The 22076-nt window shown below is 43.1% G+C and overlaps 1 protein-coding gene across 3 annotated transcripts in view; it reads right to left on the bottom strand.

The window, feature by feature from the left end:
- flna (filamin A, alpha (actin binding protein 280)) overlaps positions 1 to 22076 on the bottom strand; it is a 61884-nt gene that overhangs the window by 23005 nt on the left and 16803 nt on the right. For all 3 annotated transcript variants that reach the window (XM_058642440.1, XM_058642442.1, XM_058642441.1), the window contains exons 3-11: positions 10858 to 11106; positions 9395 to 9492; positions 7431 to 7578; positions 6406 to 6524; positions 6238 to 6315; positions 4910 to 5072; positions 4638 to 4838; positions 1184 to 1321; positions 176 to 302 (exon numbers count right to left, since the gene is read on the bottom strand). In XM_058642440.1, coding sequence (XP_058498423.1) covers positions 176 to 302; positions 1184 to 1321; positions 4638 to 4838; positions 4910 to 5072; positions 6238 to 6315; positions 6406 to 6524; positions 7431 to 7578; positions 9395 to 9492; positions 10858 to 11106 — 1321 coding nt within the window. The remainder of the gene's footprint in view (positions 1 to 175; positions 303 to 1183; positions 1322 to 4637; positions 4839 to 4909; positions 5073 to 6237; positions 6316 to 6405; positions 6525 to 7430; positions 7579 to 9394; positions 9493 to 10857; positions 11107 to 22076) is intronic.

Below are 22076 nucleotides of genomic sequence, written 5' to 3'. Positions count from 1 at the left end.
ACAGAGCAGCGAGTGATGAGCTACAACGACTCAACTCAAGCGCTTGGTAACTTTGTGGGGACATTTTTGGCACGTCTACACAACATTAACATGCTTTTTGAGGATTAATACCTGGTTTTAGGGTTAGAATTGGGTTTAGGTTAATTTAGTTGTGATGGTTAAGTGGTTAAGTTACCTGCGGGGGATGTGCTGTCCTCCCCAGGTGATGGTGATGCTGTATGTTCCAGGTGTGGTGGGGTAATAGTCAAATCCATACACGCCATCGCCAAGATCTTTCCTCTTACACGGCTCCTCCAGACCCTCTGTAAACACCACACACAGAACATGATAAATAACATAGTTTATAAATGTTTACAGGGGGGGGGGGGGGGGGGGGGCACTTGGCCACTTGGGGGCATTTTAACCAACTTTAAACACAACATAAAGTCACTTTTTATTAGTTATCTTTATCTGAATTGTAAATGTTTAGGCAGATCTTACCTACTGTACCTTAAAGAGGCATAAACCAAGATCACAGATTTAATACCACTACTAATAATAATATGTCCTTTCTATTATTGTTTCTATAACGTCACAGAAAATGATAAATAACAGTTTATGAAAGTCTATGGGGATAAAGCAGACATGAATTGGTTCTTTGGCCACTTGGGGGCGATGAAACAAACTAAATTCTTACTTTTTGTAATTAAAGTGGTTTTTAAAGTGGTTCTTTATCTGAATTGCACATTTTTATACAGATCTTACCTACTGTAGATTACAAGAGTCATAAATCAAGCATATGGCAACTAATATTATTAATAATAATAATAAAAATAATAAAATGGTGTTGTAAATTGAAGAATTATCAAATGACAGCACAAAAATATACAACGATGTATATACTAATGCAAGAATTTAAAGATATGAAGATGAACTGGAGCCATTGCAATACTTTCTATGATTGTTTCTATAATTTAAACAGAAAATCGATTAAACTTGCGACTCTATCTCTTAAACCCACGGTTCTCAAACTGTGGTACGTGCACCACCAGCGGTACTTGGAGTACATTCAGAAATACTGTTCTGCAGGTTACACCAGGGTATGTGATCAGAGTGGAGTGGAGGACTTTTTAATAAGAAAATGAAACAAAACTCACTTAACATGGTCCAGTCTTTTGTGTGTGTGTGTGTGTGTGTAACTCACTGGGGCCCTTGATGGTGACCTTGAGCTCGCCGGTGCCGGCTCCCTTGGTGTAAACCTGAAAGTCTGCAGTCTCCTTCACCCTCAGGCCCTTTGGCTGCAGGCCGCGGCCCTTGGCTCTGCACAGGCTGGGGTTACACGCTGTAGAGACACAGACACAGACTGGGAGTGAGTTCTCCATCATTATTACCACAGGAGTTTTCAGTGGTGGTTACAGTGGAGGGGGAAAGAGGAACGAGGTGCACGGGGAATGATATGAAACCCAAACATTTTCCATACTAATGGTGCATCCATCACAATGAAGGGCTGCTGGAAACCTCCCAGTCGCTTGCACGGCCTTCTTCTTGTGCCTCCTTATCCAAATCTGTCTTACTCCACACAGAGTGAAGGAAGTGAGCCTCTAGTATCCTCACAGGAAGTGTGTCCTTATCTCCTAATTAAAAGTATATACGATGGAGAGAGGAGCCGCTAAGTCACAGCTCAACGCTCGGCAGGAAGCAAAGGAAACGCCCACAGGAACATGGGATATTTTTATAATAATACATGACACTCTTTATGAAAGGGGTGTCAAATGTACTTATGAATATTTTCTGGTTTCTTTGCTCCATGTAGCAAAGAAATCCTTAAAACTGAATCATTTTGGTTTGTGGACAAAACGAGACATTCGAGAACATCATCATTTCCAAGTTTGGTAAACACTGATCGATATTTTACGGCCCAAACACGTCGAGAAAACAATCAACAGATGAATCGATTATGAAAATAATGGTTAGTTGCAGCTCCAAATTAGAACGTTTGTATTAAAAAGGTCCTGTGGGTAAGAATTAGTGACATCTAATGGCGATACCGAAGGGCTCCTTTCTTCCTCAAACCTCTATTTTTCCATGTGCACTCACATTCTTTACTGGTAGAATAAGCTTCCACTTCAAAACGACTTGTCCAAAAACCAAACTATTTTTATTTTAAAGCAATTATACACTTACATAAGCATATTTATGAGTATTACATTCAATTTCTGCCAATAAAACCTCCAAAATATTAAATAAGATCTGCTTATATTAATGTTCTTACTCATGGCGTACCTTTTTATTTTATTTTATTGCTATTATAGGCGCTACATCCACATTTATTGACATTACCAATATTCTTGATTGAACAGTTCGTTCTTTATGGGCTAATTTCGCGGGATGGAAACACCCAATAAAACCTCAGTGTTGTTTCATGAAAACATGAACCACATTGTGCCAAAGGCTGTAGTTTAGACAAATGCCGGTCACGCCACACAAACACAATTCTTGACGAATTGTGTCAGCGTGTAAACGCATTACCAGTCGCGAGCTGGAAGGAGTGAGGCATCGTTCTCCGGGCAAATACAAACAACACAGGGTAACGTAATGGTGGACGTGTCAGTGGATTATTTAGTCATGGACATGCTGAAAACCTCTCCTAATACGGAGACAAAGCACCCGGGATGATTGAGTCACACATGCACACACACACACAGGGAAATTAGCAGATCAAGAAAGGACATGCAATTACACACACAGACACACACACAGACACAGACACACACACACACACACACACACACACACACACACACAGAGAGTGGGTACCCAAGAGAGATCCCAGGAAACAGGAAATGACAGCAGAAGGAAGGGGCGGTTCCAGAGAGAGGAGGACAGATACCACCAGGTCTCTACTATCAGGGACAGGAAGAGACAGGAAAGCATTAGACAGCAATGAAGAAAAAAACAAAACAGCAGAGTAAGCAAATATTTAAAGCTGCTGTCAGTGATGTTGTTTTGTGCTAAACTTCCTGTGTCCGCCGCTGCTGCTGCTGTTTGCATTTACCAACCTACTCCATATCAACCCATGAATGTGTTTGGTGAGTTTGGGATGAAGTGGATAAAGACGGGGAAACTAGAAAGCTTTACTGTCTCAAATGAGTGGTTCCTCAACAGTGGGCTGGGAACAAAATTTTCCCACCGTTTGTTAAGATTTATGTGTACGAGTTTCACATAAAATGTATAAAATATAACAGCAAGAAGCGATATCGGGTGCTCGACGTCTTCAAGGAGGGACTTTTATCAATCATAGCAGGTCTGGTTCAGGTCGGACCTCGTATCGCAGAGTTATAACAGTCAGTGTGTTTACACCCACCGTTTAATCAAGCATAAGTCTGACTAAGGGCATAGTCTGACTAAGACAGGCAATCAGGACACCTCGCCGAGTCCAAGTATACACGTGGAGGAGAAAATCGATTTATTGGCCGTGTACGTCTTGACTCTGAAATTCTGGTTCATGTGCAGGACACCTAAGCCGGACTCCAGTCAGACTAAGTGCATACATGCAGGAGTAATCGGACTATGAACCGCATTATCCAGATATGTCAGTCCGACTAAGACCAGCTCGATCTAATCGGACTAATGTGTTTACATGGCATCGAGAAAATCGAATTATTGTCTTAGTCCGACTAAAATCAGACTTTAAACATGCATGTAAACGCACTGACTGTTGCGATTTTCAGCAAGTCATCAGAATTAGTTGCGACTTTGACGCCCCCTGGTGTCTATGATGACGCGTGACGCTACATGAACTGGCAAAAACTGAAGTTAATGTCAAATCCAAACATTCACCCAAACATCACTTGGAAATAATTTGTTTACCAGTTTAAAATGATATTAGCTTTTAAAGACATGGGTATAAATATGTCACTACATTACACACAGATTTGCTCTTGCCAGAACAGAATAGTTCTTTTTAAAAAGTGGGAACTCGCACATTAACACTGCGTTGATCGGTGATAGCTTTGAGATTATAGAGCTACTGCATTTGATCCCGATTTAAACGAAACGCGTTTCACTGACAGCAGCTTTAATGGCAAAGTTCAGCTTTTTCAACTGCAGTTATACGAGGTACTGACACATGGTCAGATCAGCACGCTGCTGTCGACGGGAGCCAACTCGAGACACTGGCTGCCAACGGTAACACATGGAAAAAGAGGTTTTAGCCATTCAACCAAAATAAGATCTATCTGTTCACTGATTTATGTCAGTGTTAGACAGACTTTTCCAACTGGAATCTTTCCGGTCTCTTTGTAAACTCCCTGCACCAAAGTCCATAGAAAAAAAATGTGTAATGTTACATGTCTGGACACAGGAGTTGTTGATGCACCCCCTGCCTCAGCCGTCAGTAAGTTCAAACATGCTATCTCATGACTTCAGCGTTTGAAATCCTTACCAAACAAGGCAGCGATAGAGCAGCACCTCCTGCCTCCCTGTGAGCTTAAAACACTGATTTTCTCAGTTTACAAACGTCAGTTTTCAGCCTAAATAGTGAGATTACGAGGCAAATATATTCTGTTGTTGAGTGGCTAAATTCTAAAATTAAAAAGCTACGCACGACAGCAGTGATATTCTAACGTTCGACTACGATCATTATCTATAAGTCTTACCCTCTCCAACGCTGACAGTGAAGGGACTCTTGCTGATCTGACCACCAGCGAATGTGATCCAGAGGGTGTGCTGTCCCTCCAGCGTGGGTTTGTAGGTACAGCGGTAGCTGCTGTTGCCCTTGTCCTCGATGGTGCAAGTCACTGTGTTCTTCTTGCCGGCAGGATCCATTATCACCACCTCCACCTCGCCAACACCAGCACCTGAGAGACAAAAGTTAACTATGCATCAATGAGGCGGGAACAGGTTTGTAGAAGTGTCTCCGTTTAGTTACCTGCTGTGTAGACGTCAAAGTAGGTGGCCTTGTTGGCGATGTTCCCTGAGGGCTCCAGACCCGGTCCCTGGGCTGTGGCCTTGCTGGAGTCTCCCTGAGCCATGCCGATCTCCACCTCAAAGGGGCTTTTTGAGATGTGCTGCCCTGCAAACAGCACCGTCACCTACGATGCAGAGAGAAGAGAGATTAAAATCCCTGCTTTCACTGAACAGAAAGACTTTAAACCATGGAAATGTTACAGCAGCACCGACGGTAAAGGAAATAACTAGTGAACATGCGTTCATATAAATGTGTTATCATCACGGATATCATCACTGAAATGAATTGCAGTACAGGACTGTAATTACACCACCATAACACTAGTTGGCAGTATTGTTTCTAGGACACTGTGTGTAATGAAGCAACAGCAATTAAGCAAATCCATAAACTAGAGAACAGAATTATGTGCAGTTCCATTGTCAAATGTTCACTGATCACGACACAGTCAGGTTTTGTATTTGTTCGGCTGTGGAAACCGAGCTCTGGTCTCACTGCGATTAGTCGCTGATTTGTTGACAGAGAATCATCGCTGACGTGCGACTGAAAGGAAACGCAGCGCTGCTTTTTTGTTGTTGTTGTTCCCTGCAGTCTTCTTTCAAACAAAGCTCGTCTTCTTCTTCTTCTTCTTGTGATAAACAGCCACATGCAGAGGAGAAACGACGCGGAGCGGTGGATGTCCTCCAGTGTTTACTTTTTTATTGCCAAGCTACACTGTGTACACCGTGTGTGACGTTACAGTATTTGTGTAGCTGATGCGTGTGATGTAAACAGTTATATAAATTACACATCCACAGTCCAAACTGTACTGTGGCGAGCTGGACTGCGCTGGTAGAAAACGACGCTTACACCTAATTTGATTTTCAACATCAGTAAACATCTTCCACCATGGTTCTCAAACTGTGGTATGAGTACCACCGGTGGTACGCAAGCTTCCTCTGGTGGTACTTGGTGAAGCATCTTAATCTAATTTCACTAGTGTGAAGTATTTGTGAGGAAGAGGAGGATGAGGAGAGAGCAAATGATCTTATTGGGAATAAATCTGCCTCCTGTGACACTGAGGTGTTTGAGAACCATTGTAGGATCTCAAATACTAGTTTCAGTTCTTCCGAGTTCCATTTCGTGAATCATGTTCCCACCTAGAGGCAAATAGACGATAAAGCACAGCGTGGACTTAAATATAGAACAGCAGCTACTTTTATTTTAAAGGGTGGTTCATCACGGTTGTTGGCAAAAGATGAAACGCATGGCGGTGGCGTACGTTCAGACTCGTGCTCTAAAAATAAACCTACCTTGTGCATGCCTGTGACTTTAGGGATGTAGAAGGCCGAGTAGGTGCGGTTCTTATCATTGTTGGCGGTCACTTTGGCCTGCAGGACATTTCAAAAGAGAGAAACAGTTCACCGTGATGACCAAACGGGTGAAAAGACGTCATCTAAAGAGGACATCCAGTGTCTCACCTCCTCTCTGTGTCCTGCAGGATCCTCCACGTAAACCAGGACCTCGCCCATTCCTGCACTGATGGTCTCCACAGTGAAGTTGGCTCTCTTCATCACAACATTTCCTACGGGCTCGATACCTGCGGAGAGAAAAGAGAACAGTTTGTTTCACGTCCATGTAAAAGTTAACGACAAAAACGACAAGAAATCACAGAACACGGGTGATGAAAGAAATGTGTTTCCCTGTCAAAGTCTAGTTGGACGTGTGTTTGTGCGTCTTTCCACGGACGTGACAAAGAAATTTGCTTCCTCATAACTTCAAAGGGCTTTTTGAGAGTTAAAGGAAAAGCTCAGGTTTTATCAGCAGTGGCTTCACACAGAGTCCTGAAAGAGCCGAGACAGAGACGCTCGCTCTCACTGAAAGCATGGCTGCCAAAACCGACCAAGGAAAAAGCTCTGAGGTCAAATACAATCTACAGCACGTCTACTGCAGGCTACTATAACTTTATTTCCTCACTGTTAAGACATTTTCATCATTGTGTAAAGCACTCACTCGTCACACCAAAGTCCATTCAGAAAATGAGTGATTTTACGTCACGGCACACACAGGGTTGTGGATCCACCGCTGACTAAATCAGCAAGTTCGTGTGTGTCATTTTGTGACTTTGGTGTTTGTAATCCTTTGTTCAGATTCACCTCGTTGACACAGACTTACTAAATGACGCAGCAATAGACCAGACGGTTTCCTGTGGGCTTAAAATGGTGATTTTCTCTATGAGATTTGAGCGGTTTACAAACCTCAGTTTTGAGTGGAGGGAAAAAAGCAGAAGTAAAGCAGTGAACATATTATGAAGGTATTGTAAAAATAAGCAGACATATATTTTGTCATGTGACCTTTAAGTGAAGTTAGTGCACGTTTCAATTTCAAGGGCTTTTAAAGGGCTTTTAAAGAGTCAAGACTTGGCTTAAGGGTACGTTTTGTGTCTATAAGTGTCCTCGCTGAGAATACTGTACAGGAATGTGTGTGTGTGTGTGTGTGTGTGTACCTGGGCCATAGGCGCGGGCCTTCTTGGGGTTGAGTTTGGGTCTGAGAGGAGCTCCAGGCTTCAGTTTAGCCTTGGGGAACTGGGACAGGTAGGTCATGACGGAGTGTTCGTCCACATTGGGGTCAACGATCTCCTCTGGTGTGATCACCTAAAAGACAGTAGAGGAACAACAACAACAATAGGTCAGAATTTCCCTTGTTCTCCATCGTTTACTGATGACAGAGACGAGCCTGCGGCAGCGTTTGATTGGTTGCCAGGGCAACATCTACCCACAATAACAATCCAGCGTTGTGTAGTGATTGACTGATGCTTATCACACACGTTAACCGCTACAGAAAGTACCTGTGGCAAACTCGCACGCAGACCGGCGGGCAGAGACACGCGCACGCGCTCCCTGTCTGACTCTACAGCCCACAGACAGCAGCGGGGACAGTTTCTCAGCAGAAGCAGAGCTGACGGCGGAAACAGCGACGACCACAGAGTCAACTGTCGGCACGCGAGGCTGCAGCAGCTGCCAGCGCTGTGCCAATCATGCCAACACAACACTATCAAACATTCACCACAGCAACACAACCCACAGACCAGCACAGACAATGTACATCTAAACATCACATTTTAAACCTTCTTCTTCTGGGGAAACACTAAAATACTACACTGTTATAGTTCAGGGTTTTTTTTTGGAACCCCACAAATCTGCAGGGCCAGTTTTTGCTATGGGTAACGTGGGCGAACTCAGGGCACAATCTATGTGAGGGCGCTCGAAAAAGGAAAAAACTCAAAACAAAACTCGCCAGTTTTCTAGACAACCGCTCATTTCCATGCCAAGTTATTGGAGTGAGCGCTGAGGCGCCCTCATTGTCACGTCAACTTGCTGCGGGGAGTCATACAGGTCTGACTGACATAGACTGATCCCAGGCCACACAACACAACACAACGGCTGCCAAATAAATTCTATTTCAATCCTAAAATTAACATAGACCCACAAACCTACATGTAATAAATTGGGCGATGTGAAAAATGAAAAAAAAGAAGAAGTTTTAACGGTAGTTTCGCCCAGGGTGTAAATCTAGCCAGGACCGCCTCTGCAAATCTATACCTACTTATGTCAAGATTATTGTCTTCTGTGAGTGGAAACTGAAGCCGGTGTCACTTTGTTAACCGCTCACTCCCTGGACCAAAGTCCACAGAGAAAACCTATGATTTTTATCACAGCTTACATGAGTTGTTGATCCACTAGTGGATTCAAATGTGTTTCTTTTCTTCAAAAGGTTCAAAAGGATTTGTTCAGATTGAACTGAAGTGGCACAAACGCATCCTCAAATTCAGGAAGGTGGTTTTGGGAATAAGGTCTCGTTTCATCTTATTTTAATATTTTAACTTCTCTTTTAATACCAGGTCTGGATGGGGGTGTTGCAGTGGGTCAATAGAGTTTATTCTTTACTAAGGGGTGGGAACGTTCCCTTTTTTTTTTTTAAATCATTATTCTAGGATTCTTCTGTGTCCCACGCCTTGAAGATGACAGATACGAACAAAAATGTTGCTGCTTGACCCAAAGTCACACAAACAGTTTGGGAAAAGAAATAATAATAAAAAAGTTTGTGTCTACTTGAAGAGGTTATTTGCCATCAACAGCTGTGTAAACAAAAATGGAATCACTGTTTTCAAAGAGTTTGAAGAAAATATGACATGTTTACTGAGGTCATGGTGCTCTTGTTTTGACGTTTAACCAACAAAATCATTTAATCAGTTCGTCCTTGTTAGCTCTTATCCTTACAATTCCTGATTCACAGTTGCCCTAACCTCCCTATCACATTTCTACTTGACGGTGCATTAATGGATTTTTGTGCACCTGTAAACATGTAAAAAAACTAAAAAACAAGGACAAAACGTCACGTTTGCCAGAATTTAATGTCATTTGTCACCAATAAAAGAGGCATACATTTGTGTTGTTGATGTTATTTTACCTGTGGGATGCCCAGCCAGTCGTCAGCCTGCTGCATGGCCTCGCGGGCGTTGTCCACTGGCTTGGTCTGATCCCACTGGTCCCAGTCAGGACACAGACCTGCAGCAAAGAAGCATGAAAACACAGTTAAACACAACAGAAAACTATATTTAAAGGATTTAATGGAGGGGAAAAAGAAGAGAAATATGGCGACGTCAGCTCAGGTGAATCATTTCCAAAACCATTATGTAATAATTATGGATTATTCACATTGTTTAAGGCTAAGTGAGTGCATGAGAGTGTGTGTAAAACAGAGACCTCCAGTAAAATCTGACTCCACGGAGGCTGAGAGCTTCTTATGTTCCCGACAGTCCCGTTACATTACGGCCAAAGTGCTGACGCCACATTTTGCAGCCTTGGCGACATCCCGGAGATAAAGGGCAGAGTGAAAAACAGGCCTAATCGGAATGTGAAGGTGAATCTTACAGCTGTAACTTCAGTGTGGGCTCATCAAGCATCTCCTCCTCCAAAGATGTCTGCCCTTGGATTTTTCCATCGCATATTATTCCTCCATTATCACGCAGACGTATCCTGCCATGCGTCTGTCTGTCTGTCTGTCTGTCTGTCTGTCTGTCTGTCTGTCTGTCTGTCTGTCTGTCTGTCTGTCTGTCTGTCTGTGTGTGTGTCTGTCTGTGTGTGTGTGTCAGCAGTTTCGTGTTTTTTTTCCTCTCCCCTCAAACTTCATTATTGACTCTGTGTGTTGCTTTTTTTGGCCACTGTAGGGAAATCTTTGTACTGGCTTATCGGCGGCTCCGGGCTGACAGCAAGCCACAGGTATGCCAAACATCCTGAGTATGTAAACAGAAACCTCCATCACTATGCCTCACTTTCACTCATCTACAGCCTTTGTTGTCTTAAAGTGTCTTTCATGCTGAAATAAGTGGGTATACATGGGATTTTTCAAGTGATGGTTTTTAACGGTGTGTGTGTGTATATATATATATATATATATATATATATATTAACGTATATACAGAGGTTACAAAAGCGGCACATTTCCACCGACTCTACTTGCCTCGGCACGACACGGTTGCATCTCCACTACAGAAAAGTACCTACTTAACGTGGGCGGAGTCATCACTGCATGGCTGAGTAAAACTGCTGTGACTTCGTTACCCTAACCCTAACCCTTCGTGATGCGATGTAAAATGAATCATAACTTTGACTCAACAACACACATTTTGTAAAACCTGAAGACGTCCATATAAGGAGTTCTGTATTATTACCACTGTACTAAGGGTTAACTAGTAAAACACAGCCAAGCTTTTATTTTGAAACGGGAAAGATCCTTTCCTGTGACTAAATGTTGTATTTTTTGCAGCATTTTCACTTTTACAGTGTAAGAAATGGGTTTAATTTCTTTAAAAGCTTTAATTTGAGGCCCTCTGTTAATTGGAGGCCCCTGGCTTTGGGACACACACTGACCTGGAGCACAGCTGTCAACCAGGGCACCCAGGGCCCGGCCAGTCTGCCAGTCCCTGTTGAAGTTGGTGATGGGCAGCTCGGGCAGTTTGTTCTGGATCCATCCCAGCAGCCTCTGCTTGGGCGTCTTCTGCTTGCCGTCGCCTTCCTCATCCTCGTCCCACATGGGCATGGAGATGGAGTAGTGCAGGATCAGGGTCCAGATGAGACCCAGAATCAGCTTCAGGTTCCCATCCACGATGGCTTTAGAGTCTGGAGTTGAGAGAAAGAGATTTAAAGTCATGCTACTCCACAGAAAAAACAACAAGAAGATTTCAGAAGATAACTCGTCTATCCATCAAATTACAGTCAGGTTTATAATCACTACATAGAACGCAAAAAGGAGAATTACAATGAAGTTTAATTCTCCTTTTCTCCTGAAATGTTTCAGAATTGAAACTCTGTAATGATCCTTGCTTCAAATTCCCCTCAGGATCACGTCTGCTATCTCATCTACGTCTTTAAAGAGGCAGGGACTGCACACCTGAAGCCATAGAGTGCGCTCTGGTCTGCAGAGAGATAAAGGTAGTTAATGTTGGCTTCCACTGTGGTAATGCATGGCCTTTTTCAACAGATTTCATATCTGGATTCAGACCAAGAAAAGCTGTTAAATGACATGTGTGAAAATGGTGATCCAGGTGTAAAAAAAGCGCTGCTGCTGCTAAAGTTCTGGTAAAAAAACATGTTGCCAGGGGTGATCTATAATCTGAGCATGTTTGCTCTGCATACACTGAGATGATTCAAGCACAAAATATGAAAGACAATCAGAAAGACATAGTGTAAAAATCATGGGAATTTTCTGGATTAATCATATTGCAAAATTCCCATAAATGGCCGCACTTCTGCATCATTACAATTTCTATTTCAACAGACTCCAAAGGTCTGATGCATATTTACATAACTCTGTTGGTCTACCTATTATTGAATAATAGGTAGACCAACCGTAGCTGTTGCTGCTGTTGCTGCTGCAGCACATCTCCAAACATGTCTGCTACTTCCAAATTCCATCACAGGCATTCATCTGTGTTCAGACAGAACCACAGTTTGCACAAGGACAGAGTGATGCAACCAGAAGCTAGCCTGGGCATGAGGGAGATAACACCCCCACCACCACCTCCATCCCACACACAAACACACAAGTAGCACTTGATCAGGTTGATAAGGGAGGTCCAGCCTTGAGGAAAAGGGTGGAGCTGATGAGGACATAGTTAAGGCGGAAACTACGATGGGAGGCTGTGGAGTGTGTGCAGGCGAGTGTCTGTGATGTGTCTGAAACGTTTTAGACTGGACCATCGAACGGAGACGAGCGTGTGAAGTTCACCTCTGACAGCAGCGTCGTCCCGTTGGCAGTCTCTCAGACTTGTCAGCGCTCTGATAAGAGCTGCAGAGACACGGGGGGTTACTCTGCTCCCAGTGCTACTCACATCCATGTTGTTTGTTATTGTTGTCTAGACTGGAATAACTGGTAGTAACTCCAACACTGCAGGGGATGTTTTCTTTCTTATTCTGCATTTACCAGAGGATGGGGAGGGGGGGCCGGGGGCGAGTGAAAGGGCTGAATATTTAACGCCTGCAGCAGGAGGCACAGAAAGCTGTTTGGCAGCAAACGTTTGAGGATGGGGTCAGAAAGAAAGGAGGTCTGAACCAAAAGAGTGTGTGTGTGTGTGTGGGGGGGGGGGGGGGGGGGGTCGGTCGATGCATGATCAAGAAAGCAGAGCCACTCAGGAAATGAAGCCTGCATGAAAAAAAGTGATATCTAACACAGAAAATGACTTTGGTAGAAGTTGAAGTCATAATATTCCTGAAGTAAAAGTATTAAAAAAAGTGAGGAAATGTAGTGGAGTAAAAGTTGCTAGAAATGACTTAGTTAAAATTTGTAAAATTCAAAATAACTAAGGTTTCACAATGGTTTCAAATGAAAACAAAAAGAAGTGTCCAAGAAAAGTTTCAGATAGGGCTGGGCAATAAATAATAATCCACATTAATTATTAATTCATATTTGATTTTAATAAAAATAGTTTTTCTTTTTAATTTGTACCATTGACGCTCTTCTTTGGGCTCCCATAGTTAAAATAAGATCCATGAAAGTTGGACTATTGTTTGAAGCCAATAGAAAGCTGACTGACAAGTTATATTTTTGTTGTTGTTGTTGTTGACAGTGTTATCTTGTTCATATGCTTGTATTTTGTTGCACGTTAACCCTAAAGGGGAAACTTTGTTTGAAACCCACCATGGAACTTGTTCAGTATTTTAAGTTTTTGCAGTTGTTGACTAATATCGTACATCGAGTTCGGTGTGAGAAAATTCTTCTTAAGCTCTGGTTGTGAGTGAATTCTGCTCATAAAACCCAGTCATTTGGCAGTTTGACGGGATAGAAGGTCCTTGTGACACACACACACACGCACACACACGCACACACACACGCACACACACACACACACACCCACACACACCCACACACACACGCACACGCACACGCACACGCACACGCCCTTGTTTCTGTTCAAAAAGACTAAACAGACTCAGAATAAAAAAACAACAACAACTGGGACACGTCTCGGTACATCTTAGCCGGTTGTTGAGAGAGAGACACACACAGAGAGAGACAGAGAGAGAGAGAGAGACAGAGACACAGAGAGAGAGAGAGATGTGCTCACGCGCTGCCAACACTGTCATACATGACATGTCGGCTGCTGCTCCCAGTGGAAAAACACACTCCACACAGTGATAAAAAAATGAGTCGGGTCAGACACAGGGGCCTGTTTGGATGACCCATCACCATGGGAACTTTGAGAGAGCTGCGTCGTTATAGCGACAGAGTGGCAACTCCGTTTGCTCAGGAATGATGGGGGGGGGGGGCGTGGCGGGGGTCATGGAATGAGAAGCAAGAAGCAGAAGATAAGACAGGAAGATGAGAGATGAGAGATGGAAGGAAGACAGACAGAGTAACATGGCCTAGAAACAGGGAAAGATGTCTGACGGCTATAAATTTACATCTGTATTGACGGAGGAGGGACCGGTGAGAATCGCAGGCCGCCACTTGCAGCAGGAATGCAGATGAGCAGAGGGAGGAGGAGGAGAAGGAGGAGGAGGAGGAGGAGGAGGAGGAGGAGGAGGAGGGGTGTGTCAGTGAGTGTAGCAGCGTGTTGAACAGCACAGCACAGACAAGACCACAACATTACAGCACAGGAAATGCCACTGGGTTGTTTTTTTTTATTTATAGTTTTTACTTTTGTATTTGTCCTCACTTTATATAGACGTGTTCATATTTAACTGCATAATCAGTTGTGTAAAAGTAAAACAAAAACAACTGTGATCATTTCATCATTTCAGAGTCGACCCCCGACGCCAACCCCACAAATTTTCCTCTGAAGCCCTTGAACTGTTTCAATGAACCAAGTGTCAACCGTTAAGGAGACTTCACCGATGAGACGCTGGATATCACCTGCAACCCGGTGATATCCAGCTCCTATTGAACGACACCGTCTATTTTGCTCTAAATTAGAACATCGTTGACTAAATTGACATCATTGTGCTGCTGCCGACGAGCTGAAACTAGAGATTTAGACTATTAACTGACCTTCTTCATGTATATGGTCTGTGTAATTCAGTGTTAAACAGATGTCACTGTGTTGCTGGTTTGTTTTTATCTATTCTATTTCTACCGGTTTGTTGTTTTCTTCTGTTAAACTTTGACTGGGTCTCACTTGTAAAGGAGATTTAAATCTCAATGTGACGTCCTAGTGAAATAAAGGTTAAATAAATTCAAAATGATGGATGGGAATTGGTGTCGTCGTATATAACAATCCAAAGAGCCAATAAATCGCATGCTTCATTATGCACAGACTGTAAAAATGTAAATAAAAAATGGACAAATTAACAGCTTCATAGTTCATAAATGGTTTACAATGAGCGTATGAGACTAATATCGGTATCAGTAGATCCTGGAAAAGTGGCATCATCCCATCCCTTTAAATAAATGACAGTTTAGCGTTTAAGAAGAACTGAGTCAGTATCAGAGCCTCACTGGAGGTCAGCGCTCACCAACGCTGTGATCCGTACTCTGGGGTACAGTTGGGGCACATGTACATTCACCCTCTCACCCTCACACAGTCTAATAACGTGTGGTTAGATGTGTTGCAGCTCTTTGATTCATGACTCTCACACACAAAGCCACTAAACATGCAAGGAATCCGCCAGCATTCCCGGCACACCACAGCACATAAGCCCCGACGGAGAGGCCATATACGGACACACACTGGTCCCAAACTCTGCCTCTGCTGACTCACACACACACACACACACACCCCCATGTACTAGTGTGTGTGTGTGTGTGTGTGAGTATGGAAGTTACCTTATGGAGAGTTTATGTGTCAGTTGATTTGTTGATGCCCCTTTCACCCCCCTCAAAACTGCCATGACTCATCAGTTTGGCTCGCCGCTGCGACCCCTCCAACCTTCCACCTACCCACCCCCACCCCAGTGACACTGCTATGACATCATCACAACCCCTGACCCCACAGCGCGACCTGGTCCCTTTCAAGGAAGGAGAGGGGGGAAGAAGGAGGAGGAGGAGGAGGAGGAGGGGAGAAGAAGAGTGGTAACATAGGGGGTGGAAATGGTTCTGCACAATATTAAGGTCGCACTGCAACATCTGGAGAAGTTTAGCTTTCGAGGCTGTGGTCGGGACAAGGATGGAAACTCACAGCAGGTCAGAACAGTCCTGAGGTCTCGCTCTTATTATTGTTATACGTCAGATATGACACACAGAAATACTGGAGAAGGCATTCCAAAAGTCGCCCAGTTCCCCTCTTATCTTTTTTGTAATCTTACTGCACGGTGAAGAGCAGAAATACTCTCAAGCTGATCATCCAATGGTCAAGTCGGCCGATCGGTGAGCTGCAGGTCAAACATGTACCGACGACAGTCACATACAATTTAGACAATGCAACTGAGCAGGTTTGTTCCTGCAGCCATTGCACAATATTGCACAAGTAATATGGCACATTATCCATTTACTTCTTAATGAATGAATTGACTTTTATTTGTCCAGCTGTTGTGTTGTTTATTTTGCATCATGTATTTCTTGGAGCATATTTACCTCACTCTACTTTGGGTTTACAATGGTTATCACGTATTGTTTGTCATGTCTGTGAGATGTTTGTTCATGGACGCCTCCGCCTTAAGATTGCAAAACAAATCTAGCGGCGGTACAAATGAAGGGATATGACTTGTCTAACTACCAAATGTCTTCCTTAGGCCATCACCTACTGCACATCCAATCATTCTCAACTCTTTAAGTTACGCTGCTCACGGTTAGACAAGCACGCTAACAAACGGAACCTCGCTGGGAAAAATGCTGAGAAATCTACAAATTGAACACGTCCATTACTTATATATATATATATATATATATATATATATACACAGTATATATATATATATATATATATATATATATATATATATATATATATATATATATATATATATATACACAGTATATATATAAAACCCATCACTAATCACCTCATGTATGTGCAGATTATACCTGTGATCGTCTCACGTCATCACAAAATACAGTCGACCGGCAGCTGTAGCTTGATGTTGTTGAAACTTGTGTTTAACTGAATGGCCATGAGGAAGCAACTCTTCTACATACAAACAAATGAGTTTATTTAGAGCTGATAATTAGCTGATAACTAGTATTGTCCAATAAATGTAGGCTGTGCAGTGGATGAGTGGATCAGTCAGACTTACCTCTGCTTTTCCAAAAACACTTTCTTCTACTTTCAAAACAATCACGCCACTGGGTTGCCACTTTTTGCTTAGGTTAGCTGGTGTTAGCTAGCTAGCACACTAAGCATCTCTTTCTCTCTCTCTCTCTGTCTGTCTCTGTCTCTCTCTCTCCACCCAAAGTTTTACACACTTAATTAAAAAGATGTGTTTGTACCTCAGACACATTCCACATCTCATAAAAGTCTAAAAACAAGAGCAGAACAGGCTCCGACAGACCTGGACGGAGCAACACAGCTAATAAGCTAAGAGAGCGTCAGCCATTTTCTCTCCCTGCATCAGTTAAACAAAGCATCACAACTATAGATTTATGGTGGTTATTTTCAACAAGTACTTGTTTAGTCCATAGTAAGACAGAAAAGGTTGATCAGTGTTTACCAAACCTCTAAATGATGATGTTCTCAAATGTCTCGTTTTGTCCACAAACCAAAACTATTCAGTAGTAATGATTTATAAGTTATATGGAGCAAAGAAAGCAGAAAATATTCATTTAAACAGATTATACAAAATTTGGTGACAATTCAATTATTAACTGATTAATAATCAATGCAGCCCTGCGGTGTATGTCACACATGAATAGAGAGAAATCTGCAGTTGTCATGGAAACATTGTTTGTTTACTGTATTGTCTGGACAGACTGTGCAGCCAATTAAACAAGTCAAAGTAAACTACGTGTTTTACAGAACAATGGTACCACACACACACACACACACACACAGTCATGTCTGGAAAAATTGGTAAAGAAAAGCGGGTCAGCCTGAACACAGTGAGGAAATGTCACACATTCCACACTGCCCTTATCTCCCAAACACACACACACACACACACACAAGTCTAATATAGTAGCCTGTGCAGTATCCGCCTTAGTAAAATATTCCCATAATACAAAATAATCATGAATTAAAAGGACAGGGAAAAGTTTTACAACTGTGACATGAATTCAGTTTGTCATACAAAAGCTGAAAATCATTGACCTGGAGTTCTCTCTTTCCTTTCTTTTACTTCCCCACCCCACCTCTAACTCCATGCAACAAGCCAAGCTACTACACTTCCTCCTCTTCCTTTCTACTCCTTCCAGTCATCCTCCCTCCCTCCCTCTACTCTCCTTCTCTTCACTCCCTCCACTGAAGAAAGAAAAAAAAGTTCCTTCTGGTTTTTTAGCCTTAAAAGGGCAGAAGCAAACTGGATCTTGGCAGCCCTCCCTTTCCCTGAGCTCTTGTTACAGACAGAGGGAGGAGGGAGGGACAGGACAAGAGAGGAGAGGAGAGGAGAGGAGAGAAGAGGAGAGGGGGGGTGGAGGGCCCAGAAAAGAAAAGAAAAGAAAAGCAAGAGGCACGGAGGGAAAAGTGCCGTGTAGGACATTTTTAAAGCCTGCACTGACAGGCGTGCACGCTGAGGATGTGCCGAGATGCGTCCATGTGAGCGAGGACACTAGAGAGGCTGAGGGAAAGTGAAGTTTGGAGGTGACAGACAGGGGAAAAGCGTGTGGGGAGTGGGGAGTGGTGAGTGGGGGCAGGCTGAGGAGGTGAGAGGAGGACACGGGGCACCACACAAAAAATGATGAATGAGGAGGTTTTATAAATACCATGCGGCTTTAATCAACTGTTTGCTTCCAGGAAACATCGCAGAACTACGATCGACCATGAGAGCAGAGCATGGCTTTCCAAGTAATTGATAGTTCTCGGTCTGGCAAATATGATTCAGGTCTGGAAAAGTAGATCCCCTCCAGATGCTTTTTGGCACAGGAACACCAGCATGTGTCTATTTGTAGGTAAAATCTTGTAAAGCAACAACCCCCCCCACGATTTCACATTTTATTAAAAAAAAAAAACAAAAAACAGTTTACATCGGTGAATCGTTTTAACGACGACAGCTTTTGTGAGTAACTTAAAGAATGTGTTGCTGTCTGGACATGAGGCATCATGGGTGCGAGGGGGGGGGCGACTCTCATTCCAACTCTGATGTCATGCAATAGCCTGAATACCACTGCGTCAAATGCAAACGTGCACTCCCGCTAATCCTCACAATCCACTTGACCAGTCGCATTCCGCCCGCACACACAGGAAGCTACGATAATGATAATGAACGGGGCAGGAAGCCATTCATTTTGACCTAACGCGACGGCCTTATACTCGGCCGTTATCACACTCCCAGGACAACGCTCCTCTCCGCCCTGCACCACCACACTGTCACTGAAAATGAAAGATTACATTTGATGCCTTTTGACGTCACCAACACGAGCAGACTCTCGGTAAATAAACTACTGTATTCAGACGTCCCAGAGGGTCCATACACCGCTCTCTCCACTCATTATCCGACGACTGACGGTGCAGTTAAAGGAGCCATGGGAGCCGCTTTAGCGTTAATGCTGAACAATAATCACTCATAGTAAAATAGTAATAGGTTTAAAACGGCATTAACTCGTGTGTTTTTGGCCACTGTGGACACCCAGCTGTGTCTCTAACTGTGTCTGTCTTCTGTTTGTACAATGTGTCTTTTTTTTTCTTTCTATTGGCTGAGAAAACAGATGCCTGAAAACACTGCTGAGGACATATAAGCATAGACTTCATATAAAAATGGACTAATGCAGTGTTTCCATCATGGTACAGTTCAGTTTGGTACAGTATGGATGTGCTTGCTTGGTACGGTACATACTTTTTTGCGTTTCCATTAGGAATAGTACCAAAATAACCAGGCCCCAACTGTTCCATGTTTGGTACCCTTCCCTTGGGGTACCAGAGTAAAGTGGTAACTACCTTGCGACCGGTTTTTCATCAACGTCCACAAACTTTTCTCATAAAAAGCTTGACGTCTTGTGAAGACAAACAACCAAGCTGTTGGATGTCCTCTGTTGTTGTCCTTTGAGTGGTTGTTTGTTGCGTCAGGTTTGTTGTCAAACAACAGTACAACGTCATGCCACGTATCTCTCAGACACGGCCATCGGGGACAGTAAAGGTACCGTTCTCAGGTGAAACGCAAGCCTGACTGACCCCAGGGGTCGACCGTGGTACAGCTCAGGACGGTAAATCCAAGGGTCAGGCTTGTGTTTCGGTAGGTACTTGGTAGGTGGGGCATGAGCACAGTTGTGTAGCGTGACGTCGTACCAGTGCAACAACAACAAACGACGGCATCGGAAATTACACAACAGACAACAACACGACAGGGAAGGAAGGGAGACAGCCAGTTTAGCTCCAATATTTTGAGTTAGCATTGGGGGAGGAAATGTGATATATTACAGTAATGCAGTATTCGTTTGTTACTGATCGGCCTAAAAGACTTGCCGTACTTTTGAGTTGTTGTGCTGCACGTGCTCAGTAATGTATCCGAGACTCTCGCGTGTTACTAGCGACCTGCTAGTAAAGTTGTTAAACGCGTGCAGCTGCCTCGTTACTGAATACACCACACTGACCGTATCCCAAGGGAAGCGTGCCATAGAATGGAATGGTTGGGGCCTGTTATTTTGGTACTATTCCTAATGGAAATGCAAAAAAAACTATATGTACTTTGCTGTATCAAACCAAACTGTTCCACTCAGTGGAAACACAGCTATTGTCTCTCGGGATGAGCCAAAAGTGGTCGACTGGTATCGATCCAACATTGGCTGAAATCACTGAGAAAAGTAAAAGACTTTTTGTTCTTGTCAGTCTGGACAGTGTGTTCCTGAGTCAGCATGCAACCAGACACTGAGGAAGCTAAATGGAACTCAGCCATAATTAATTTACTCATTTAAATGTGAGTTTTTTCTACTGTGATCTGTCAAAATGTCTCTCATTAAAAAAATAGGCCCATTGTTAGCAGAAAAATATGGATCGTAACAGCTTCACCGGACAGTTTCCTCGGAATTGGACTGAAACTGGTGGGTGTGTGAGTCACTGGAGCAGCTGGAGACTGATCGTCCCTTTGGCTAATTTTATCCAAAAACAGATTTTCTTGGTGGATTTACTATCCATGTGAAGTTTAGGATATAAAAGCACTCACACTGTGATTATACATGTCGCCACCCCAACATGGACATGATGATTTGTTAGAGAATTTAAAGGAAAAATAGAGAACATGATACATCATAATGATTCACCTGAAAGTTAAATATTAATGAGTGATTCATCAAACCGGATCAATGCAGGTAAAGCAACACTGAATCACACAGCGGGAGTTTATTGCAGATTTATACTAATCTTGGGAGTAAACTGGATTTTGCCCAAGCTACTTGCTGGTGGCTGAATCACATGTGGTCTTTTAGTTGTGACAACAGCGAGTGTTTGTTAGCAACCGAGGTGTAAACACAAAGAGCTTAGCATCAGTTATACTGGAAATGAAGAGTATTTCAACAGTGAGGAATTTCCTTCATGGATCTTCATGGTTTTTGCTCCTTTTCCTGACTGACTGACTGATTACAGCCATGATAAATTGGTTTGAGTGTTTGTTTTAGTTTCTCTAATACAACCAGTTCTGTGATTTCTACGCCTAATTATATAAATTGAATATGTTTGGTTTGAGGACGTTGTCATTTTAAGGTTTGGGAAACGCAGATGGACATTTTTAACATTTTTCTGACATTCAATGGAGCAAACAACCGTTCAATTCAGAAAATTATTTTTTGTATTGACCCCCCCCTCCCCCTTTATCAAAACATGTTTGCGAAAAAGCTTTGCCAGAACCAGATTCTGTGCAACAAACTAGCTGCTGTTTCGGGTTGGATACATCAGAATGATTTTGGCTGGAGCTAGAGATCGTGCTTCAGAAAGGCCATGTTTAGTTTGCGTGCGAATGGGTTTAAGGTCATTTAGAAACAGTGGCACCATTACACAATGTTGTGCTTAACAAGCCAAGCAGTTAATACTGGAATTTGGCTTAGAAGTCTGATAGTTACAATAGATCAGTGTGTTAGAACGTGCTTCTTCTAAACTTTTAGCACAGAAACATTGTGTAACAGTAAATTGTGTCCATGTGGCGATGGCACCATCTGAAGAGAGCCACGATTATCCTGACAGGTATCGTGTTGCGCTTCAGACATTCTCAGGACCTTCCCCGGCTTTGTCAAATTGACAGATGATGTTTCGAGTGAGCCAAGGTGAGAACACAGGAGGAAAATTTCACAAGTGGAGAGTGAGCAAGTGTCCGGCCCGATCACGATCAACACAAGCTCCATCCCCTCATCTCCATGTTCAGGACATTCTCCTGCTCAACATCTGACCTAGACGATCTCCTGCTGTGCTCCTCTTATGTGAACGTCAAAATGTCCAAAGTTCAAGTCTAAAAACAGCCAAACTTAATCCCAGCAAGAGCGAAGCATCGGTTAATCAAATTACATGAAGCAAATATTCACTAGTCCAGATGGAAGTCTCAGACAAGGCCATTCTCCACATTTTTGACATTCAGAGGCCAAC

Source organism: Solea solea, chromosome 11 (assembly GCF_958295425.1).
Source record: "Solea solea chromosome 11, fSolSol10.1, whole genome shotgun sequence".
In the NCBI taxonomy this organism is placed as follows: Eukaryota; Metazoa; Chordata; class Actinopteri; order Pleuronectiformes; family Soleidae; genus Solea; species Solea solea.
Note: the sequence above shows the minus strand (reverse complement) of the source record. Positions and strands in the feature narration are given on the sequence as shown.